At 44.0% G+C, this 20,173-nt stretch overlaps 1 protein-coding gene across 1 annotated transcript in view; it reads right to left on the bottom strand.

Moving 5' to 3' along the window:
• Positions 1-7,715: 7,715 nt before the first annotated feature.
• The window catches only part of GSK3B (glycogen synthase kinase 3 beta), a gene marked incomplete at its 5' end in the record, with an annotated part of 94,355 nt that continues 81,897 nt past the window's right edge, over positions 7,716-20,173 (bottom strand). Inside the window, 3 exons of the mRNA XM_009998251.1 lie at positions 7,716-8,223; positions 14,766-14,864; positions 20,086-20,173. The exon at positions 20,086-20,173 is cut by the window's right edge and continues 1 nt beyond it. Coding sequence (XP_009996553.1) covers positions 8,156-8,223; positions 14,766-14,864; positions 20,086-20,173 — 255 coding nt within the window. The remainder of the gene's footprint in view (positions 8,224-14,765; positions 14,865-20,085) is intronic.

Raw genomic sequence — 20,173 nt, 5'->3', positions numbered from 1 at the left:
GCTGGTGTTCCCTGAGGAAGCCCAGCTCTCCCTTGTAGCCCTGACCACTGTCACCTGCACTGTCTCCAGCAATGAGCACCAGCAGGAGTCTGTCTGAGGGCCAGTCTCTGCTCCAGAGCCTCAGCAGTGAACCCCAAGCTGTGAGCCTGGGGTTTTCTGCTGTGTCCCATGTGGTGTTGCTACCTACACACCTTCCTGTACTACCAGAGCTTGGCTTTGGCAGCAGGTTGGGTGTGACACAACTGGTTTAGCCAAGTCAGCAAAGATGGAGCCACTGTGCCCTGGCCAGGAACACCATTTCCAAGGCAAGTGAGGGAAGGCAGGACAATGACCCAGCCAAGCCCCACCCCAGAGCCAAGGGTTGGGAAGCAAGGTTCAAGGCTGGCTGATGAGTTTGTGCACCACCAGCTGGGCTCACTGTCTCCAAGCAACTGGACTCAGTGCTTCAGACACAAATCACAGCACTCCTGCTCTCCCCTCTGCAGTTTGCACTTCCCTCCTCCTTTGTGGCTCTTATCCCACAGAAAGAGAAAGCCACTTGGACCTTACCACCAGCAGCCCAGAAGCTGCCACTTTGCATATAACAGACAGTGCCAGGAACTTTGATGGGGGCTTAATTCCAGCTCAGATGGCTGGAAGTCTGGCTCACAAAGACCAAGCACACCCATGGAGCAGACTTCTGTACCACATTCAGCTCAGTGCCCCTTCGCCTTTGGATGAGCATTCAAAGGAGTCATGACCAACAACTAAGTGGATTCCAAACCTGATTTACAGACAGCTCTTAAATGGTATTTTTGCATGGGGGATGGTGACAGAACAACTGTTCTCTGGAAGGTTGGGTGGGGACAGGCCTTTGATGCTGAGGTGTTTCATTATTTCTCTTTGAATGGGGATTGGGATGAAACTCTTAAGTGTCCCATGGATAAATTTCGCAGTGAGTACAATGAGAGGGTGGAACGGATGAACTGGACAACTGCAGCATCCACACAGAAGGGCAAATAGAGTCCTTGGGTAAGGAGACAGAGAGGCACCAGCTATGACATGCTCTCTGCTACCTTTATTTGATGTTTGGGAGACTGCTGTAAGGAAATATCTGGCTGGTTTTGTTACCCACTGCATAAGGAGGCTGTTAAAAACAATTGTAGAGGAGATACAACGGAAAGATTAGAGAGGCGAAGGAGCTGAAGACCCCCTTCCAGTCAGCCTAGCAAGAAGTCACGAGGTGGCTGGGTCAAGAGGCTCTGATATTCTGAAGAGGGAACTGAGACTAGAGCAGAGGGTTCCTGTGCAAATACAGTGCAGAAACAAGAGCCCAGAAGAGACAGGAGGTCCCAGTGTGTGTGCATCTAGAGAAGTACCCAAGGATAACGAACCTCCACCCCAAATTACTGAGAACTGTGACTGACTCCCATCAGTGGCAAACTTTAAGCCAATGAACTCACCTAGCGAGGTGCCGCAGTCCAGGCAGCGACGTCTGTGCAGATGTAGCTTGTTCACCCGTAACGCCAGGGACTGGACTGGTTGAACAGAGCAGCCTTAGTCTCAGCACGAGCTACACACAGTCCAAGCCCTGGTAACGTTGCGGGGCAGGTGAAAGGACAGCAGCTGGTCACCTGTGTTGCTCCTGGGGTAGCTAAGCCATAGCCAGCTACCTGGCCCCATCACCCTGGTATCCCAGTGCCTTCCAGACCATCAGATGCTGAGCAAAACAAGACCCGTGCTCCAGCAGTGAGCTGGGGTGGGCTGGCACCTGCTTTTAGGGGCACCGATGTAGCACCCAGGAAGGCTGAGAACAGCCCCAGAACAGCTCCACCTGGGGAAGCCAGCCCGTAGCAGCCAGCACAGGGGGGGTTGGAGGGACCTTATAACGCAACACTTACCACGTGGACCCATCATGGGCACCCACCTCCCCGTCGCTGCTGGCTGCCTGGCCCAGGGAGCAGGGGAGGCCTCACTCCAGGGGACGTGCCAGGCGTCACCTCCTCAGTCCTTGAACACCTCAACCCATTTGGTGCCTGCAGCCCAACTTTGGCCAAGGGTGGCCTTTCCACTGAACCCAGGTCCGTCCCCGAGCAGCCACCTCTCCACAGGGCTGTGCCCTGTGTGCCAGTCCCAGGCACGGCTGGGACACCCTTCCCCACCCTGCTCCCACCTCTCCTGGAGCAGGAGGCTTCACGGGGCCAACCACAGCTCCCGGCCCAGGAACAAACCACCAGGAGCCTCCATGCAATATAAATTTGTTTTTATTGAAGCAGCAGTCACATGACCTCGCGTCTAGCCTTTAGGATAGCGACAGAATGGGGTCGGCCAGGTCAGCCAGCCCAAAAAAAAAGATTTTTATTCGGTTTTGTTGCCTTTTTTTTTTGTTTTTTTTTTTTGTTTTTCTGTTGCGCTAATAAGACATGTCATGTTTAACACACACATTATCCAGTACCGGAAACCCAACTCAGAGACAGCTACGTGCTGATTTGCTGGAGGAACGGTCCCACTGGACGCGGTCTTGACAAACTTTACAGATCACCACCAAATAACATTACTAATGGGATCAAACGATGATTTAAAAAAAACAAAACAAAACCAAAACAAAAAACAAACCGAAAAAACAACCCCAAAAACCCCCAAACAACCATGAGTGCAGGATTCAAAAGCCAGCAGTTTACACAGGTTCTTTTAAGTTCATGTCTATAGGTGGACGGTAAAGGAAGATCGGTTGGTTTAAATTTGAAAGATTGATGTCCCAGGATTCCTCTCTCCATCAAATCAAACGGTATCACAGACAAGCCGGCATCTCTTGAAACACAGCATGGAATAACACAGCTCATTTAAGAAAACATGCTTATTTCTTGTCTTTTTTTTTTTTTTTTTTCTTTTTTAATAATTATGACGAAGATTCACGTCCACCTATTCTTGCAGAGTGGAAAGAGGCGTGAGGGTAGAGGTACAAGGGGAGGAGAAGGGAAAGGAGGAGGGAAGAAAGGGGCAAGTTTTTGAAATAAAGACCACACACTTGGTATTTTTTTTTTTTTTAAATTTCATTTCCAGGCTAGCCTACTTTTTATTTAATGCAAATTACAGTACCAGTTAACTATTTCCGAACCGAGTCACACAGAACAAAACGTATTTACAAGGGGAATGGGGCGAGGGAAATAATAAAACATTAAGCATACTTTCCACAAAAATAGTTTATATTTAAAATGAAAAAAAAAAAAAAAATCAGTCACAGAGGCATTCAAGTAGTAATAACGTTATACAGGTTTTGCTTTTTCCTTTAAATCAAGACAGATTTGCACAAGTGTATGCAATAGTTTGTATACAACCCACAGTCCTTAATATATATATATATTTTTAGATTTCTGGTTTTAGGATGGAAGTGGTCACGCTAATTGGTGTGTACAGGCCCAAGTGATCCATCAGCAACACATTAATGAACGCAAATTTTACAGGCAAAAAAATTATATATATATAAATATATTTTATATATATATATTAAAAATAAACTGAGAAAGACCAACACAAGGAAGCTACTTTTCTCGAGCTAACCCCTTAGGTACTGTTTTCCTTTCCTGTCGTTTTGCTGTTATTGCAGTGTTGCAAAACGAAGCCAACTACGACCAGAACCGGTTGAGAGCCCCATGGAAATCAGCTGCCACCCCAGGGGTACCCGCTGGCACTTCTCCCAAAGGCAGAGCCTGGACCAAATGCCCTACTGTGCTTTTTCCTCATCGGCTTTTTTCCTTTTTCTCCGCGGTTGCTGAGGTTCCTCCTGCAGGAGGATGAGTCTGACAGGCTGCTTTGACTTCTACTTTTCCAAGTATTGAAAACTGGGGGAAATTTTAAGCTGCAAGTCGCAGGCACCTGCCCTTATTTAAGGTAAAGCTGGGCTTCGAAATAAGGGGACAAAGTGTTCGGGGATCTTCTACCAGCCAATTTTCTTGAGCATGTGATCATTTCATTTCATTTTTCCCTAGCAAGGTAGATACATTTCATATGAAAGAACACCAGCGACTTGACTGGGTGTCCATTGGGGTGACGGGCTGCGATCAAGTCCGGCTCAGAGACCCACGGCAGGGCTGATGTAAAAGAACAGATCAAGACCAGACTGGGTTAAAAACAAGCCCGAAAGAGTAAAAGAAGAGAGGGGCAGCTCTGAGCGGACTGCTGCTGCCAGCTTGGCATCACTGACCTTCGCGTCACCAGAAAGAAAGTGCAGCCTCTGCTTCACCGGAATGAACACGAGATGCTTCGAAATAAAACAGCAACCTTTGGTTTGGTAAAGAGTTAAGTGTTTTCCCATTCAAGACAATCTTATGTGGAATACTAACAAGGTAGTAAAACACAAGCAAACTAGTTTTAGAAACAAGGCCTTCGTGCTGGGCACAAGAAATCAAGAGTCATGTTAAACTTATTATCTCAAGAAAACAAAAGTGACTTTGGGGAGGGATGTGGAGGGAAAAAATAGAGAGAAGAAAGGGAACGGAAAGTTCTCCTGGCAGAAAAAAACACCGCAGTCTCCTACAGTGATGCCCCCGCTCCCACCGTAGCCAAAGGGCTCTGGGAGCAGCATCCCTGCAGGGCACAGGGGGTTTCCCTCCCTGGGGGTCCTTTCCACTCACCAGGCCCAGCCACTGCCCCCGGCACAGCCGCAGGGAGGGTGGAAAGGCTGAGCCTCCTTGGAAGTTGCTGCTGCCCAGGCAACTTGTGGGCACAGGATCAGAGGGGAGAGACGAGCAAAGTCTAAATGAGCTGCTAGGGCAAGTGTCCGAATGAAACCGGTCGCTGCGAGCGGGAGGAGAAGAGGGCAGGGTGGGCAACTTGGAGACATCCAGAACAAAGCCACGGCTCCAACGAAATGGATGACGGTGGAGACAGTTTCCTTTTGTTCCGCTCCTTATCAGGGTATCACCAAAACCTTACAGCACTCAAAGAGTTAGAAAGCAGGGCGGGAGGGAGGGAAGGGGGAGTGGGCAGGGGAAGCAAAGATGAGGGTTTGGGTGGGAGACATTGTTAATAAAAGAGGAGGGGGAGAGGGGGGAAAAAAAAGGGAAATAAAATTCAAAAAATCATGGAAGCGAAGGCACTCCAAACTATATAGATACACTATACATCGCTAGAGTTATTGTTACAATAATACAGGCCGGTACCTACTGTACAGAGTTAAAACTATATGGCTTTAAAAAGCTCGTCTACATTTTGTCTGATTATTAAACAGAATCACTGCCCTGAACGGTAACTTTTTGCTCATTAATAACAGTTCCTGGGTCCACATATTTACATACAAAACAATAAAACTCAAAAATTCAAAAACAACCCAAAATAATAATGTACAAGCTTGAATTTGGTGAGGAGCTTTGTTTCTTTGTTGGTGGTGGTGACTGTTTTTTTTTAAATATTTTTTTTTTCCTTATTTACAAAAAAAGGTTATTCAAAGACCTGGATCTAACGTGTATAAAAGTGTGTGATCTTGCCATGATCCTTGAAAAAAAGAAATAAAATCAGAGGGGCGCCCCCGACCCTCCCCCCAGCCTAACACACACACACACACACACAGACACACGAGACACACACAGAAAAGCTCTTAACTCCCCTCCACCAGTCTCCAACAAGAAGATAAAAAGAAAAAAGAAGAAAAGCCACATTTCCTGGCACAAGCAGCAATTTTTCTTAATTATTTTTATTACTTTTGTTTGTTTGTTGTTTGTTTCAAAGATTGGGTAATTTACTGCCTCCAAATAACAGCGACTGTGGCCAATGCTTCAGCAGTCTTGCCTGTACAGCAGATCCATTCCCTGCTGCTGCCCTACTTTTTGAGTCTCCTGCATCTATGTGGATCACTGGGTCAACCAAGCCCCTTCACTTACCTTCTGGGACACTGACTAGCTGAGCTCTTGCATTAAGATGCTCTTCAGCCCTATGAAGTCACATGTAAGGATTTGGAAAGCCTTCAGTTTCTAAACGTGGGTGACCTTTCCTTTGCAGCCAGCCAGCATTTAATGACAGCTAAAAGCTTTAAAGCCTTTATTTATTTTTTAGCGTGTGCCCGACAGGAAATTGCTGAGGGGTCTATACATGAGGGTTTATCGGTTTCATGGCAGGTGGTCACTCACCTCTTGAAACAGCTCCTGCCTTCCCGAACCCTGCTGTGTGTCAGGCAAGAGAGAAGGGGGCAGGGCTTTTAACAGTTACAGGGCTGCTACGAGAGCTTCCAACAAAACCCCACGTCAACAGGATAACAGGTACAAGAAGCAGCACACTAAGCTCATGAGCAACACACGCGGTGGCCGAGCCTGCTGAAGCTGTTACCGCCGGCCACCCCTGGACCGCGCGTTCCCGAAAAGCAACCGCTTGCCTTAGAGATCCACAGGTGGGATAGCAGCTCAAAAAGCACCAAAGGCAACTACAGTTTCTCTGAAGGAGGATAAGGCTGGAAGTGGGAACCAACCACAAGCCTACGACAAGATCAGGCCTCCAAAAAGTTCTATGCCGCGGCTGCCGCTCACCTGACCCTTTCCCGAGGAATATTGCTTTGACTTCAGGAAGAGAGATTTGGATGCTCAAACCACACGCCGTCACGAGGAGGAAACCTGGACCCTGAACAGATGGACTAAGAACAAGCATTCGCCTCACGCGCCAGTCAGACTTTTCCAAGATTGTAGACAAAATAAAAAAGCAGTATTGTATCTATGTATACATGTATATATTTATATAATATATATACACACACACACTCATATATAGCCAGCTTTCCTACAAGTCAGCAGGTACAAATTACTGTCGAGAGCACTTGGATGTGTATTTTATTAATATTCTACCAATGTAAAAACATAATGGCGACGTGGCAACACGCATCAATAAATAGAGATCAAAAAAAGCAAGAGGTTAAAAAAGATGAAATTAAATACAGATTCTAGCTGTGGATTTAAAATCAGAACTATTGTAGAATGTGGCGTCCTGCAAGTTAAAACTGCAGTTAGAAAAAATATTACAAAATAAACCAGTAGACTGTTACAGTTCACATTATAAACCCTGGTGTCCTTTTCCTTTACGCACCTTGGAAAAGGGAAGCCTGTTCCAATTGAGGGCCTGTGCTGGGCTGGGGAGGGGGGGGGGAAAGGGAAGGAATAAAAAAAACAAACCAACAAGCTTTCACAGTGGCCACTTCCCAGAAAGTCTTTTACCATCCCCACTGGGGCCCCCACCCCCTCCGAGGATTTTGTTCGTCCGCTCTTCTCTGCTGAAGATGGGAGCTGACCTGCCCTGGCCCATGAGAGGGGGGGTAAAGGAGCTGCTTCAGTAAAGCTAACCGCTTGTGTTCGTGCATGTGTGTGTATTATATTATATAGAACCCACTCGAGTGACACTTTTCCCATAGTGAAGCTGCAGGTTGCTTCGTTGCTAGCACTGATTTTTACAATGCAAGGCTTCCACTAGCGGTTCAAGCCTTCGACACATGGCAAACCCTCCCCCCACCCCATGGCAACCTATTTTCCTACCACGTTGCTGGCTCCCCCTTCCCGAGCTGGGGCAGTTCTTCAGACCATCTGGGATATGGATTCACTGACAAGAAATGCTGAGCTCTGTTGAATGACCCCTGCTAAGCTCCCGACCAAATTCAAGCTGTGCACTACATCAAAGTCCAAAACTTCACTTAAAAAGAAAATAAAAAAAAGAGGTTTAAAAAAAAACAACAATAACTTCAGCAGAGAATGAGGTTTGGGTTTGGTTTTTTTTTGTTGTTTTTTTTTTAAGCTTAGTTTTTTTTTTCCTTCTTTCTGTTGTGGGAGGGGGCATGAGGCAAGAGTCCTGGTTCTGAAGTACACAACAGCAAACTTCCAACATGAAGAGATTGTCGAGGGGAGAGACATCGGTGTGTTGTATTGCTCCGCTTTCCCTCCTCCCCCCACCTAGTCCCCTGCCCCGGACACCCTGCAGAGTGAGAATACAATGAAACTGGTTTGTATTTATAGCTATTTTACAAGGTTAAATAAGAACAACAATAATAATAATAAAAAATTGAACACTAAAATGAACAGGTTGGTTGGTTGCTTTTTTTTTTTTTTTCCTCTTTTTAATTTTCTTTCCAAATGTGACCAGTGTTGCTGAGCAAGACTCAAATTACTGGTGATTTTTCCTGTGCAGCTGGCTGCTTGGTACCGGTTCAGGTGGAGTTGGAGGCTGATGCTGTAGCTACACTATTGGTCTGAACTCGTTCTCCTGCGTTAACATCTGCAAACAAAGGCAAGAGGAAGGGAAGAGAGAAAAAACAACCAGTATTACCTCCAAAATGCAGACTACATGTAGAACAACAGCTATTACATTCTCCACACAGGGAAACCTACAACTCCCACCAGGAGACCGTCTGGTTAGGATGGTCTCCTGACGTCAGGGGGTGCCACTGGAACACTTTGATCTGGGGAGAGGGTAGGACTTTAAGCAGGACCAAGCCAAGGCTGAGGGTTGCAGGCCAGCAGGCAAACATCCATCTGGGCTCTAAGAGTTAGCAAGATGTAACACTGCCTGCAAAGTGGTAAGTTGCCCACGTTACATCCCAGTAACTCTAATGGCAAGGTAAGGCATGTGCACACCACCAAAGCTTAGCTAAAGCTGAGCTATCCACGGCCGCTACGGAGTTTCACGTTGGTGCTGCTGATTAACATCAAGGCCTGAAGCCAGTTGTGAAGTTTACACAAGCACACAACACTGTAATAGGATAGAGTCTTGGCAGTAAATGGTCTCCAACACCTCTTCTCTGGGAAGGACAGTGCTCCACAGAGAGACAAGTCACAGGAACAAAGAAATACCAGAAGGAAATTAATTGTTACTTTGTTTTCACAGGCAACATTTATCAGGTGTTTTCTCTAAAAAAACCCTGTTATTAGTATTACAAGAGTTGGTAGGGAAAAAAACCCAACACACCAACTTCACATGGAATCATCCCACATGGTATCTCATCAGCAGAGTCACCAAAAGGAAAGTGGAAACACAATAAATACAGGATGGGGAAAAAGGTATTAAGTGAGGTTTTCTACAAGAGACCATTGTGCATTTCTCCCACTTAATTTCAGTAAGGTTAACTGTTAAGCTATCAATACTGCAACATGAGAAGAAAAAACTTATTATCTCAGTACAGAAGAGGGCAGACTGGGCAAACAATGCATTTGGAAGGACACAGGGAAAAGAGCTCATACAAAAAAAGATTTAATGACCTCAGACTGAAGGACAGTATGACTAGCATAAATAATAGACATGAAAAAATACAACTGGTAGGCAGTGGGGGTGCAGTGATACTTCTCCAGCAGAGAAGAGCTGGTGAGGCCATGAGGCTGGGCAGTACTTGTCACCTGTTGACAAAACCCCTCTCCTCTCTTGCCATGGTGACCCAGCCACAGTTGGAAGCAGAGCCATAAGCAAATGTAATGAAATGAATGAGAGTCTACAAATGGGCAGCACTGAGTGAGTAACAAATTAAGCAACATACTGGCAAGAAAAAAAGGGAAATCAAACACACAACAGCATCCAGGAATACAAGGGTAAGTGGGAAGAGAGGATGACACCTATTTGGAAAGGAAATGCTGTGAGGAGTGGGTGGGAAGAAAGGGAAATCCTCATGTGGGAAAAGGACGCCAGATGACTGCCCTGGGAGTTTTCCATTCTGTTTGCCCCCACTTCAAATTAATTGCAACCCCTCCCTCCCAAAGCAATGACCATCATGATGAAAGCAAGCTCATGCAGCTAAAGCACCAAGGCAGCATGACAACAGTACCAATGTTATTTGGAAAACTAGCCTTGCACATAAGAGATGCCCTCCTACATGGGGAATTACCCTGGAGGAGCAATTCCCAAAACCCACATGCATGCAGATCATTGATGACTAAGGAAATCAAAAGTGACCCAGCCAGACAACTAATAGTTTCCACACTTTAAACTCTGCCTGTTCTAGATTCATTTTCAGGTGTGGATAAACTCCAGTTAATGCAACATCTGCCATGCCTGATGCAAGGAGTCCAGCTGGAGTCTGTGCTGTTGGCAGATTTCTCTGTATGTGTACAAAAAGTGCTTGTATTTCATTTGCTGAAATGAAACGTGCCTTTTGATGTCCTATTCATGAAGACAGCAGAGGCTGAAATCTTTATAATTACATTGTTACCGAGCAGAGCTAAAAAAAGAGGATTATACTGCTACTTCATGTAGCATATGTAACATATGCTCCTTTTCTATCATCACTCTAATGGGGGAATTCCTGAGAATTGTATGTGTCACATGTTAAAAAGGAAATAAACCAGGTGTCTCAGCCCAAGACCATTTTTGTGGGGCTTTTCACAATTATGTAAGTCCACTCAGGCTGGGGTAGAGCACAGAACTTGCTCAAGGCTGTACTGGCTCCAAACCTTCAAGAGAATGCAGTATTTTGACATTCCAGCTAGTTCTTTCACTCTGCATTGATAGGACATTTGGGAACAGAGAGGAGCCTACTCCAGTGTCTCTTTGCTGAAGCACCAGAAAAAATAACACAACTGGGGTGTGAGAGCACCTGGACATTTGCTTACTCCTCCTCACCATGATAAATTGGTACTTGGGCATAAGAGAAGACATTGTAGGCTGTCAACAATGCAGCTAAAACATTTGCTTTGCAGAGCAGCTGCCCATGTCACCGTGGATGCCCTGCTGGGCACCAAAGGTAGGAGCTGACACAGCTTTTTGGTACAGGACAGATGAGTACAGCAGACCATGGCTTGAGGTGAGGGCAGATACTTTGCCCTGAACTATCCACCTGACACCTCTGCCTGTGTGGGCAAAGAAACCACATCAGGGCTTAAGCACCAGCTGTTTCCAAAACCTCTTCCAAACAGAGGGCAAAAATCTCTCGAAGTAGAACATCTCCTCCAATTCAGCCTTTCCCTCTGCTTTCTTGGTACATGGCACTCCTTAGGAACCTCCTGGAAAGATGGGGCTATAGTTCAGAGAATGAGAGAGGCACCAAACTCAGCCTGAGAAGGCCCATTAACCGTAACAACAGCATTAGCTGGTAGGATCTGTAACTCTGACAGGCTGCGTTGCTTATCTACAAAGATACAGAAACAAAAATACCACCAGCCTGGAAATCCTCACGGGACAGCTGAGATGACAACTGAAAGGAGAGAAAAAATGCCCAGTTTTCCTATGACGCCTATGAATGTAGCAATCCAGGACTAAGAGCAAAACTTCCAAGCCTGAAACCTGCAAGTTTTATTCCTGCAAATGCCACGGATTCACCTTAATGTTGAGCTTGAAGAAACCTGAGCAAATTGCTTGCACCTCCTGGCTACAGAATTAAAGTCTTCCAAAATGCCTTCAATAGGAATACCATGAATGTGCTAAATGTAATTTTATGGAGCACCATGGTCTTTTTCAACTGCCACACATTGGCAGGTAACACCAGCTCTAATCTGTTTTGCTGCTGAAAGCTCAGGCACACCATTGCACTTGGGATTACATGGGATCAACACAGCAGGATGCCTAAGACGATGACCCCAGCATCCCTGCTGGCACAGCCCCCCTGCAGATGGCAATTATGCCCATCCCATCTTGATGCTGACTAACAGAGGGGTAACTACTGCTGCTGGCTGATCCAGGAAGAAAAACATGTGGTCACACAAGCAGATAGGCATTTGGCATCGTGCGTACGCCCCCCTCTCACATGCTGTGGCTGTGTGGCTATGAAACCATCCTCCTCCAGCTGTATCAAGCCAGCATCCACCCAAATAAAGTTGCACTGGCATTTCAAAATTAATGGCCAGTATAATTCAAAGAAAGCTAACACAGCATTTCCAGCTGGGGCAAATAAGTACCATCTTCCTTTTGCTCCACTTTGCTTTAGACATGCCACTAATGTCACAGAGAATTTACCACAAACCTTTAGGTGAATTTACTAATACTTCATGCTTCTGCTGCAAAGTGAAGCCAGGCTCCATTAGTACAGAGAGTCCAGATTTATGCATCCAGAGAAGAGGAAATTCACAAGCACATTGTTTTTAATGCACAAAAAATCACCTACAATAACTCCCCTGCATTTAAGATCATGATCTCAGGATTACTGGTGCACTGGCCTGTTGAAATCTGTGAATCTATCCATTAACAAAAACTACTTGTTTTGGATAACTTTTTAAAATGCAGCTGTGTGCCATGCTGGTTAGCACAAGGGCTAGTATTGCTGGCTTGATGAAATGTGGGATGCTAAAAAGCCAATCTTTCCATCTCTTAACACCACACCACTGCTTAGTCTCCCGACAAACACTACTTTGCTAGACCTGGGACAAACAGATCTCATTTTTCAAATTATTTTCTGATTATGATGCTGCCTCGCTTACAAAAGAAAAAAAACCCAAAACAGACAAAAGGGTGCATGATAAAAAGCAGAGCTTTACACTTTATGAAAGAGCTGAAGTTTTGACATGGCTGCATTACCAACAGGAGAGCAATGAACTAGTACACTGCATTTCCATGTACGTGCACCTATGCCCTGAGCTTACAGAGCAGGCAGCTACACTAGACATAACAGCAGACACTTGAACCTCAGTATCAGTTCTGCTTGCCAGAAGCAGACAAGAGTTACACACCATAACCTGCTTTACCCTTTGAATTGCCACAAGAGCTACATTATGTAGCATCATCACCACTCAGAAAATTAGATTCTGGACTTGTACTGCTTCCTCACATGAGCAGCTATCTTGCAGAAAAGCCTCCTGTCTATTTGGATGCCCTGGATTAGGCAGGCAATTTGCTCCCATGCTGCTTTAGCAGTTACTGAACTAAGATTTCTTGCTCTGGGACGTGCAGGGAAATAAGGGATCCCTTCTACAACAGTCTCCTGCTAATTGTAGCATCAGCATGCAAAGCACAACAGATCAACTTACCCTCACACAGGACCTAATCCTAAAATCACAACTCTGATGAAATTCCTACTGTCTGCTGTGAGAATCCCATGTGAGTAAGAAATTACTAAGCAGCTGTGCTGTAGCAACCAAAGGTGCATGTTGCCCAATCTTAAACTTAATGTCACCATTTCTTTTCAAGCTGTAAGGATATTTTTGGGGTTTTGAACTACGAATAAGGGCTCCTATCCCAACTCAGTGCAGTGCTTGCAAACAGGAGGTTAAAAACTGTTGACAAGAACAAGGTGGGGCTGCTTTTGGATTTTTTTTTTTTTTTTACACTTCACATTTAGGTCACACTTAGGACTCTGCCTAAAGCATTTTTCCCTCACATGAACTCTTGGAAAGTGGTGGGTGAAAACCGACTTCTGAATCTCATTAATTCCTCAACACTTGTACAAAGAAAACTCCTTAAAGGCATGAAAGGGACATTAAGTGAAACTGTGTTTTTACAGAAGAGCTTAAAATAATTTTCCATGTTTGTATTTTGTAGTATTTCAATCACTTTTACTACTTTATCAGCTTTTTTCTTTCTCACTCATTGCTGAGCAACAGATGCACATAAAAGGGAAACAGAGAACATGACTGCAAAATACTGCCAAGTGTACGAAACAAACATACTAAATTTGAAAATAGTAAATTTGCTTTCTTCTAAATTCAGAGCACATAAACTGTACAGGCTGCATCTGTATCTACTGCTAATACATTTCCAGAGAGAAGCCCCATCTTTCAAACCTGGGTGCATGTGTCTGTCCTAGAGTATTGAAAATGCTTTCTACACAGCACTGGCTGGACCAAATGCATCAGGTATCAGGTAACTGTCCAGCACATCCCTGCAAATCCTTTCCAGCGCATTTCAAGAATATATTTCTAATTAGAGCTTCTCCTTATCTGCTATCTTCCACTGAGTAAGGGCACTGCACTTCAAAAGGGGGTCACAGCCCTTGTCAACTAGGACTGATGTGCAGACAGGATACATGTGGAAGCACACCTATTTTGCAGCTTGCCTTTGGTTCCCAAGCTCTGAGACAGCCGGCTGGAGTGCTGATTCAGGGCTGACTCAGAGGAAGAGTGCCAGGTACTGAATCACCTCTGCCGTCCTGCAGCACCTGGGATTTTCTTTGGGAGTTTCCTAATTGATGTAACCCAGCTTTTCAGCTTTTACTGGAAACAGAAAACAATATGGAGCGGCTACAGGCCAATAGTGAGCTTTTAAAAGGTTTCTGAGATCAAGTGAGAGGCAAAAGAGAAATTCACTCACTGCTGGCCAAAGCTCAAAAGCATCTGCCTTGTACTTGAAGACGACACAAGCAAACTCAGCAAGAAGCAACTACAACTACTTAGATGAGGCAGTGAGCATGCTGACTGAACTCCCTAATCAGACTTTTAAGTGTTAATGCCTCTGGGGAAAAAAACCCTCTCCGTCCAAGCTCCATGGATCCCACGTGTTCTGAGCTTGCCGTTTTTGCTCTTCTAAGCATTACAGGGTCATTCTCCAAGTCAGTATTAATTTCAGACTGGCTAAGAACTCTGAAATTAGGTGCAGACCAATCCACAAGGATTGTAAAAAACATGTGAGATAATGATTTTTCAATAGTGGAAGCCTGAGCAAGAAGGACCAACACACTAAACATTTGAACACAAAGTTTAAGCACTCCTGGTTAGGATTTGGGTTGATGACCACAGCTAGCACCCAAATGACCATCTACCAAGCCTGAGTTTCAGGTGATGCTGGAGCAAATCCCTCCTCCCTGTTCACACTGAAGGCTGAGGCAGCTCATTGGCCTCAGCAGAGGGAAGGTGCCTGGGCAGGGGGAGAACAGGTGGGGAGGAAGGCAGACAGTTGAGCATTCTCACCTGAGGCTGCTGTAGCGTTTGTAGGGGTTGAAGCAGCTGCTTGGTTCCGGGCATGAGCAGGGATGAGGATCGAAGCCAGAGATGGGTTACTTGACAGTTCTGGAGGGGAGGTGGAACAAAGAGAGTTAGCTCATCATTCACAAAGAGCCCTGCACGCAGGCTCAGCTCCTCAGCGTTCCCCCCACCCTGTAACAGCAACCTGGGGCAAAGCACATGCCCCTACAGCCAAAGGTCATGTTATGCTTTTCTCCTTTGCCAACCAGCATGGGAAACCACAGTGATACTTGGCAAGGCAGTCTCCAGAGCAAGACTGTCAAAACTACAAGTAGTGGCACAAAGGAATTACTTCCTAGAGAAAGACAGGGGCTTGGGAATTAGCAAAGAACCAGCCAAGCCTGTTCCTTATCAGTGGCCTGATAGCACTGTTTCCTTCTGAGCTCTGGAAGGATTTCCTTCACCAACCCACTTGGAATCAGTCTCAAGGAGAAGACTGGTAACAGTGGTTCTGCTTTGGGCACTGGTTCAGCAAGGAAGCAGCTGCCACAGTTGCTCCAAGAGCTTCAGGGATTCAATTCTTTGGTTCATTCAAGCATAATTTTCTCAAGGATCCAGGAACCCAAGACCAATCTCTCACAGCAGTCTCCTTGAGTGAGGCGAAGAAGAGGTGACATCTCCTTTAAAAGCAGAGGGAAAGGCAAAGGGAAATGATTTGCTGGGCAATTTAAATGGACAACAAAATGATGAAACCATTATTTCTGAAGACATGAACCGAAGAAAAAATAGTCGTTTAGGTTCCAAAACTAATATAGCTTCAATGTACATCAGAATGAGAAATAGGCATCTTACAGCCACAACTGTGGGAGGATTAAGGGCAACACATTGCCAACAAGTGACACTCTTTTGGCACCCTCTCAAGAGAATCTAGCACCTCACAGAAGGTGGGACTGAGCCGAGACAAGACAGGTCCTGTTTGTTTCAGAAACTGGAGTGACTGTCTTTTGAGAAAGCAACATCTGGTAAAACGGATGTGAACAATCACCTCAATAGAAGGAGACTGATCACCTTTTGGAGCTCCAGGAGGTCATCTGGAGGAGAAATGACAATCAACAGCTTTTTACGTAAGACCTCCAGATAGCCAGTCCAAATCATGCCATGGTTCCAATAAGGTGGTTTGGTACACAGTTTTTAATATTTGGGCTTGTATTTTAGAGCCTACTGCTTTACTTTAACACAAACTTTAACCTTAGGGCCTAAAGGGATCAGTAGCCTACTTAGAGATTTCTTTTTTCTCTCCATTAAGTTACATTAAATTTCTTTACTGCTGGCAGGGCAGACTCTCACCTGCTTACAAGCCTCTTATTACTACATATTTTGAAACTGCCTTTCAGCACTTAGAAACACAAGCTCCAGTTTAGAACAAACTGAAGTTGCTACATTACCTGCAATGCCTACAATCTATCCTGTAATACTCCATTTGGGTCTAAGCAGACCTAGCTAGTTCTTCTAGAAAGCCTCAATACTCACAGCTTTTGTACACATATTAATCCTCAAATTCATGCGGAAGTAATTCAGAATTTATATATTCATAATATAATTCAGAATTCGTAAATCTCCATTTTAAATGGAGAAAGAAACTGAAGAAATACAAATCCTCAAGCGTCAAAGCTGAACACCAGTAATAAACCTATACCAAGTACTATACATGGGCATTAGCTGCTTTGTGCTAGAAAATGTTGCCCTAATATTTTTTCCAAAGCTATTTCTCACATCTATTATTACTGGAAATCGGCTGTTTACCTCACTCTTTTGAAAGTTTTTATCATCCCTGTGTAATTTTCTGCACATCACTGACAGCAATACAGGGCTGTGATCCAAACAAAAGCAGAGCTAAAATGTCAACGAAACCAAATGACATTTGCTACTTTTTGATGCTAAGTGGTGCCTTGACTACACAGCTATAAACTGCCTGCATCTTTACAGCCAAAGAAGCAGCTGATCCAACAGAACAACACCCTTGCAGTGGCACTTAGACCTCATTCTCATTCCTCCCAGTCATCTAATGTTGTCAGAACACCTTCTTTTGCAGCCCCAGTCATGGCATGTATAATGTTTTGGTTTTATTTTGTTTTAAGACAAGTGCAACCATTTCTCTGAAGCAACCTTAAAGAACTTGCATAAAGACTAGAAGACTGATCTTGTCTCATTGGATTTGTTACCAACGCTCCCAGAATCCCCATAAAAATTAGTTTTGTACCATGTTTGCTTTGTCACAATAACCAACTTTCCATGTAACCGAAGTTATTCCAGCAATTCCTCAATCTAGAAGAGTGCTAGGAGCAGCACAAGTTTCACTGTTTTCCTTTTACCTCCCCTCCACATGCCCTGAGCAGAAATACTCTGCCTAAAAAACCAGATAGTACTCAAATGGTCACACTAAGGATTTCTGGTCACATTGACACAGTTTAGTCACAAATTGAGGGCTTTTATATATACATATAATATTTATTTGAAGGTCATGAGCCAGGCTCAATAAAAAATATAAACAAACCACAAAACCTTCACACTTGAGAAAAAAAATCCTTTGTCATAAAGAAGCATGATAACCATTCCTAAGTGCTGAATTACAGAAGAATTTTGCAGCCTTTCATGGCCAACTCAGAGTGATAGTAACATTTGTGACCCAGCAGTCACTGACACTTTACAAGAAGTTCAGGAAATAGCAGTAATTTCACAGATTGTTTGAAAATTCGGCTTCTAAGAGAAAAATTGTTTTCTATGTTTTCTGTGTTGCAGATCTAACAGTCACTGAACTGCAGCTCTTTGGCAGTGGAGATACCTCCTCGGCCAAAATAAGTTTTTCAAAAACCAATTAGTGTAAAATTTTTTTTTTTTTTTTTTAATACTAAGAGAAACTTCCAGGCAAGACATCAAGAATGACCAGATAAGGCTCTCTTCTTCTCATCCCTACAAGGAAGTACCTACATGCCCCACAACTAAAGCTGGCAGCCAAAGACCATGATCTTTATCTGCCGTGTACTCTCACTGCTTTTTTTCTAGACTCTATTTGAACAGCAGCAGCACCCAGATCAGCAGATCTGGTATGAGGCTTAGTTTTTTTCTGAAAATCAAGCCAATATATGAAATGGTTGGATTTATGTTATTTCTAACAGTTTTGCCTTCAAGCCTTCAGCTACCTCCTATTTTATGAGCTTCAGGCAACTGGATACAGCCAAATAAAACACTCCTTCTAAAACTTAATATTGCCTGTTGAAAACAAATGACATTGGAAACAAAAGGATGTCTTTCATTACTTTTTAAATTACCAGAGATTACTTAACATGAATCATCATCTGATTTCCAATGACCTGATGTATTTCTCAGTTGGGATTTCTGGACTAGCAAATTTGACAAGACCCGGCACAGTCTGGCTAAAGAGCGAGGACTGCACAGTGGCCACAGGAGAAGCAAAATCTTGTGTACCTTCAGGTTGAAATAATGACTGCTGCTACATGAGCCTCATTACTGCACATATTAATTTCAAAGGTCTTAAAATCATGGCGCCTATTTCTTAAAAACAACTCTGGTTTTGTTGGGTTTTTTTTTTTAGTTTGGCTGGCCACGTGCAACAGTGCTTATTTGGAAATGAGTTACTGACCAGCCTCTGTTTTGCCTGCCCTTTTAAGATGGTCAAACTGGTACCTGCTGATGACAGAAACCCGCTTTTTTGAATCTTAAGGAAACTGCTCCACTAGAACTGATTTATCTTGCCATTCCCACAAGTCACTGTGCTAGGGGAGAGGACATCAGCTCCTTAGGATGAGACTGAAATTTTCTTGAGCATTAGGATAGCAGCTCCTACCCTGTGTAGAGGGAAACCAGGGACACATTCCCAATGCATACATTATTCTTCCCCTGAGGATTTTTTAAAAGACTCCCTATAGAGCTTTCCAACTGGTCTTAAAATAGTTGTTTTAATGTAGTAGATAGGCCCAATCTTAGCATTATTAAGAAACAATTAATAAAGAAATGAAAACAGTACAGGAGTGAAGTATTAAGATGCAGGGATCAAAACTATCTTAGCTACTGAAGATGACCTTAGTGTGTGAAGAAAAGACAATGAATACTGTAACAAAGAAGGACCTGTAGCGTGACTACTAGACTCATAAAAACAGATGCAGGAATCAGCACAGAGGACAGTGACCTGGAAGCTCAAAATATTTTTTTGAATGCTTTAAGGTGTTCATCCTTCAGAAATGTTTTAGTATATTCAATATATTCAGCTTATGCAAGGCAGTCACTCAAAGCAAGTTAAAAATTTAATTCCAGGCAGCTTAAAATATTGATCTGTACAGATACAAGGCATTTTTCCCCTCTCCCTTCTGCCATTTTTTTTTAATAAAAGGGTTCCACATGTGCAAGCAGAGGGCTCTGTTTCACATTTTGGCAGATGGGTATTGTATGTACTAAAGAGTTAGAAAAACTATATTGAGACTAACTGAGCCAAAAGGTGTTTCAGACTGCTGTCTTTAGACAACAGAAAATGCATTATTGCTCAAAGGGAGAACTGACAACTAATCACTTTAAAAATATCGTGGCAAAATTATTTACTAGCGTATTTCTATGCCACACTTCTCACATTCTCTGTCTTGGCAGGCAAAACTGTTCTAGGGGGGTATCAATTTTACGTTTATGACTTCTACAGGAAAAAATACATGAATGGTTTTAGTATTTTATACCAGTCTGGCTTCAAATAAAAGAGTTCGTTGTCCATAATTTTTACAGTTTCTAAATGACTGATCATTGTAATGCCAGATGAACTCTACGGCATGTAAAATCTGGACATTAAAGCCTCTGTATTTAATCTCAGATCCAGAACCAAAATGGGCAGCAACACTACAAACCTCCCTGTCAGACCTAATATGTATTACTCTTTGCTATGGCGTTTCAGGTATGAAGCAGCAGGATCATCTCCACAACGATAATCTGATCTCCACAGTCCAGTGACTGTGATATTTCAGACAAAACTATCAAGGAAGGCTGCAGACACTGAACTACCAACGTAAGCCTTCTTGAAGCAATCCAACAGTAACAACCCTTGGTCCCCTGCACTAAATTTGAATCAAAGGCACCAGGCACCTGAAAAATCCTGTAAACCATTTTTTCTAGTCCCTTTCCTCCCTTTCTAAGATGGACAGCTGGTTAATAACTTCAGTCCTGCTTGGAGACTTTTTACTTTTGCGGGAGCAACACCTGCATTACAGCAAACCCTTATCCCAGTGCTGCTTCCTAAAGAAGGGATCCTTCAACGCTCACAGGCTACCTTGAGTGGTGAAGTTGAAGAGTGCAGGTTTATCTCGCCCATTTGGTAACTTGACATTTGGGTCCCGTAGTTCATCGAAGAAAGAGTG

The sequence above is a fragment of the Chaetura pelagica genome, unplaced genomic scaffold (genome assembly GCF_000747805.2).
Source record: "Chaetura pelagica isolate M959 unplaced genomic scaffold, ChaPel_1.0 scaffold65, whole genome shotgun sequence".
Lineage (NCBI taxonomy): Eukaryota > Metazoa > Chordata > Aves > Apodiformes > Apodidae > Chaetura > Chaetura pelagica.
Note: the sequence above shows the minus strand (reverse complement) of the source record. Positions and strands in the feature narration are given on the sequence as shown.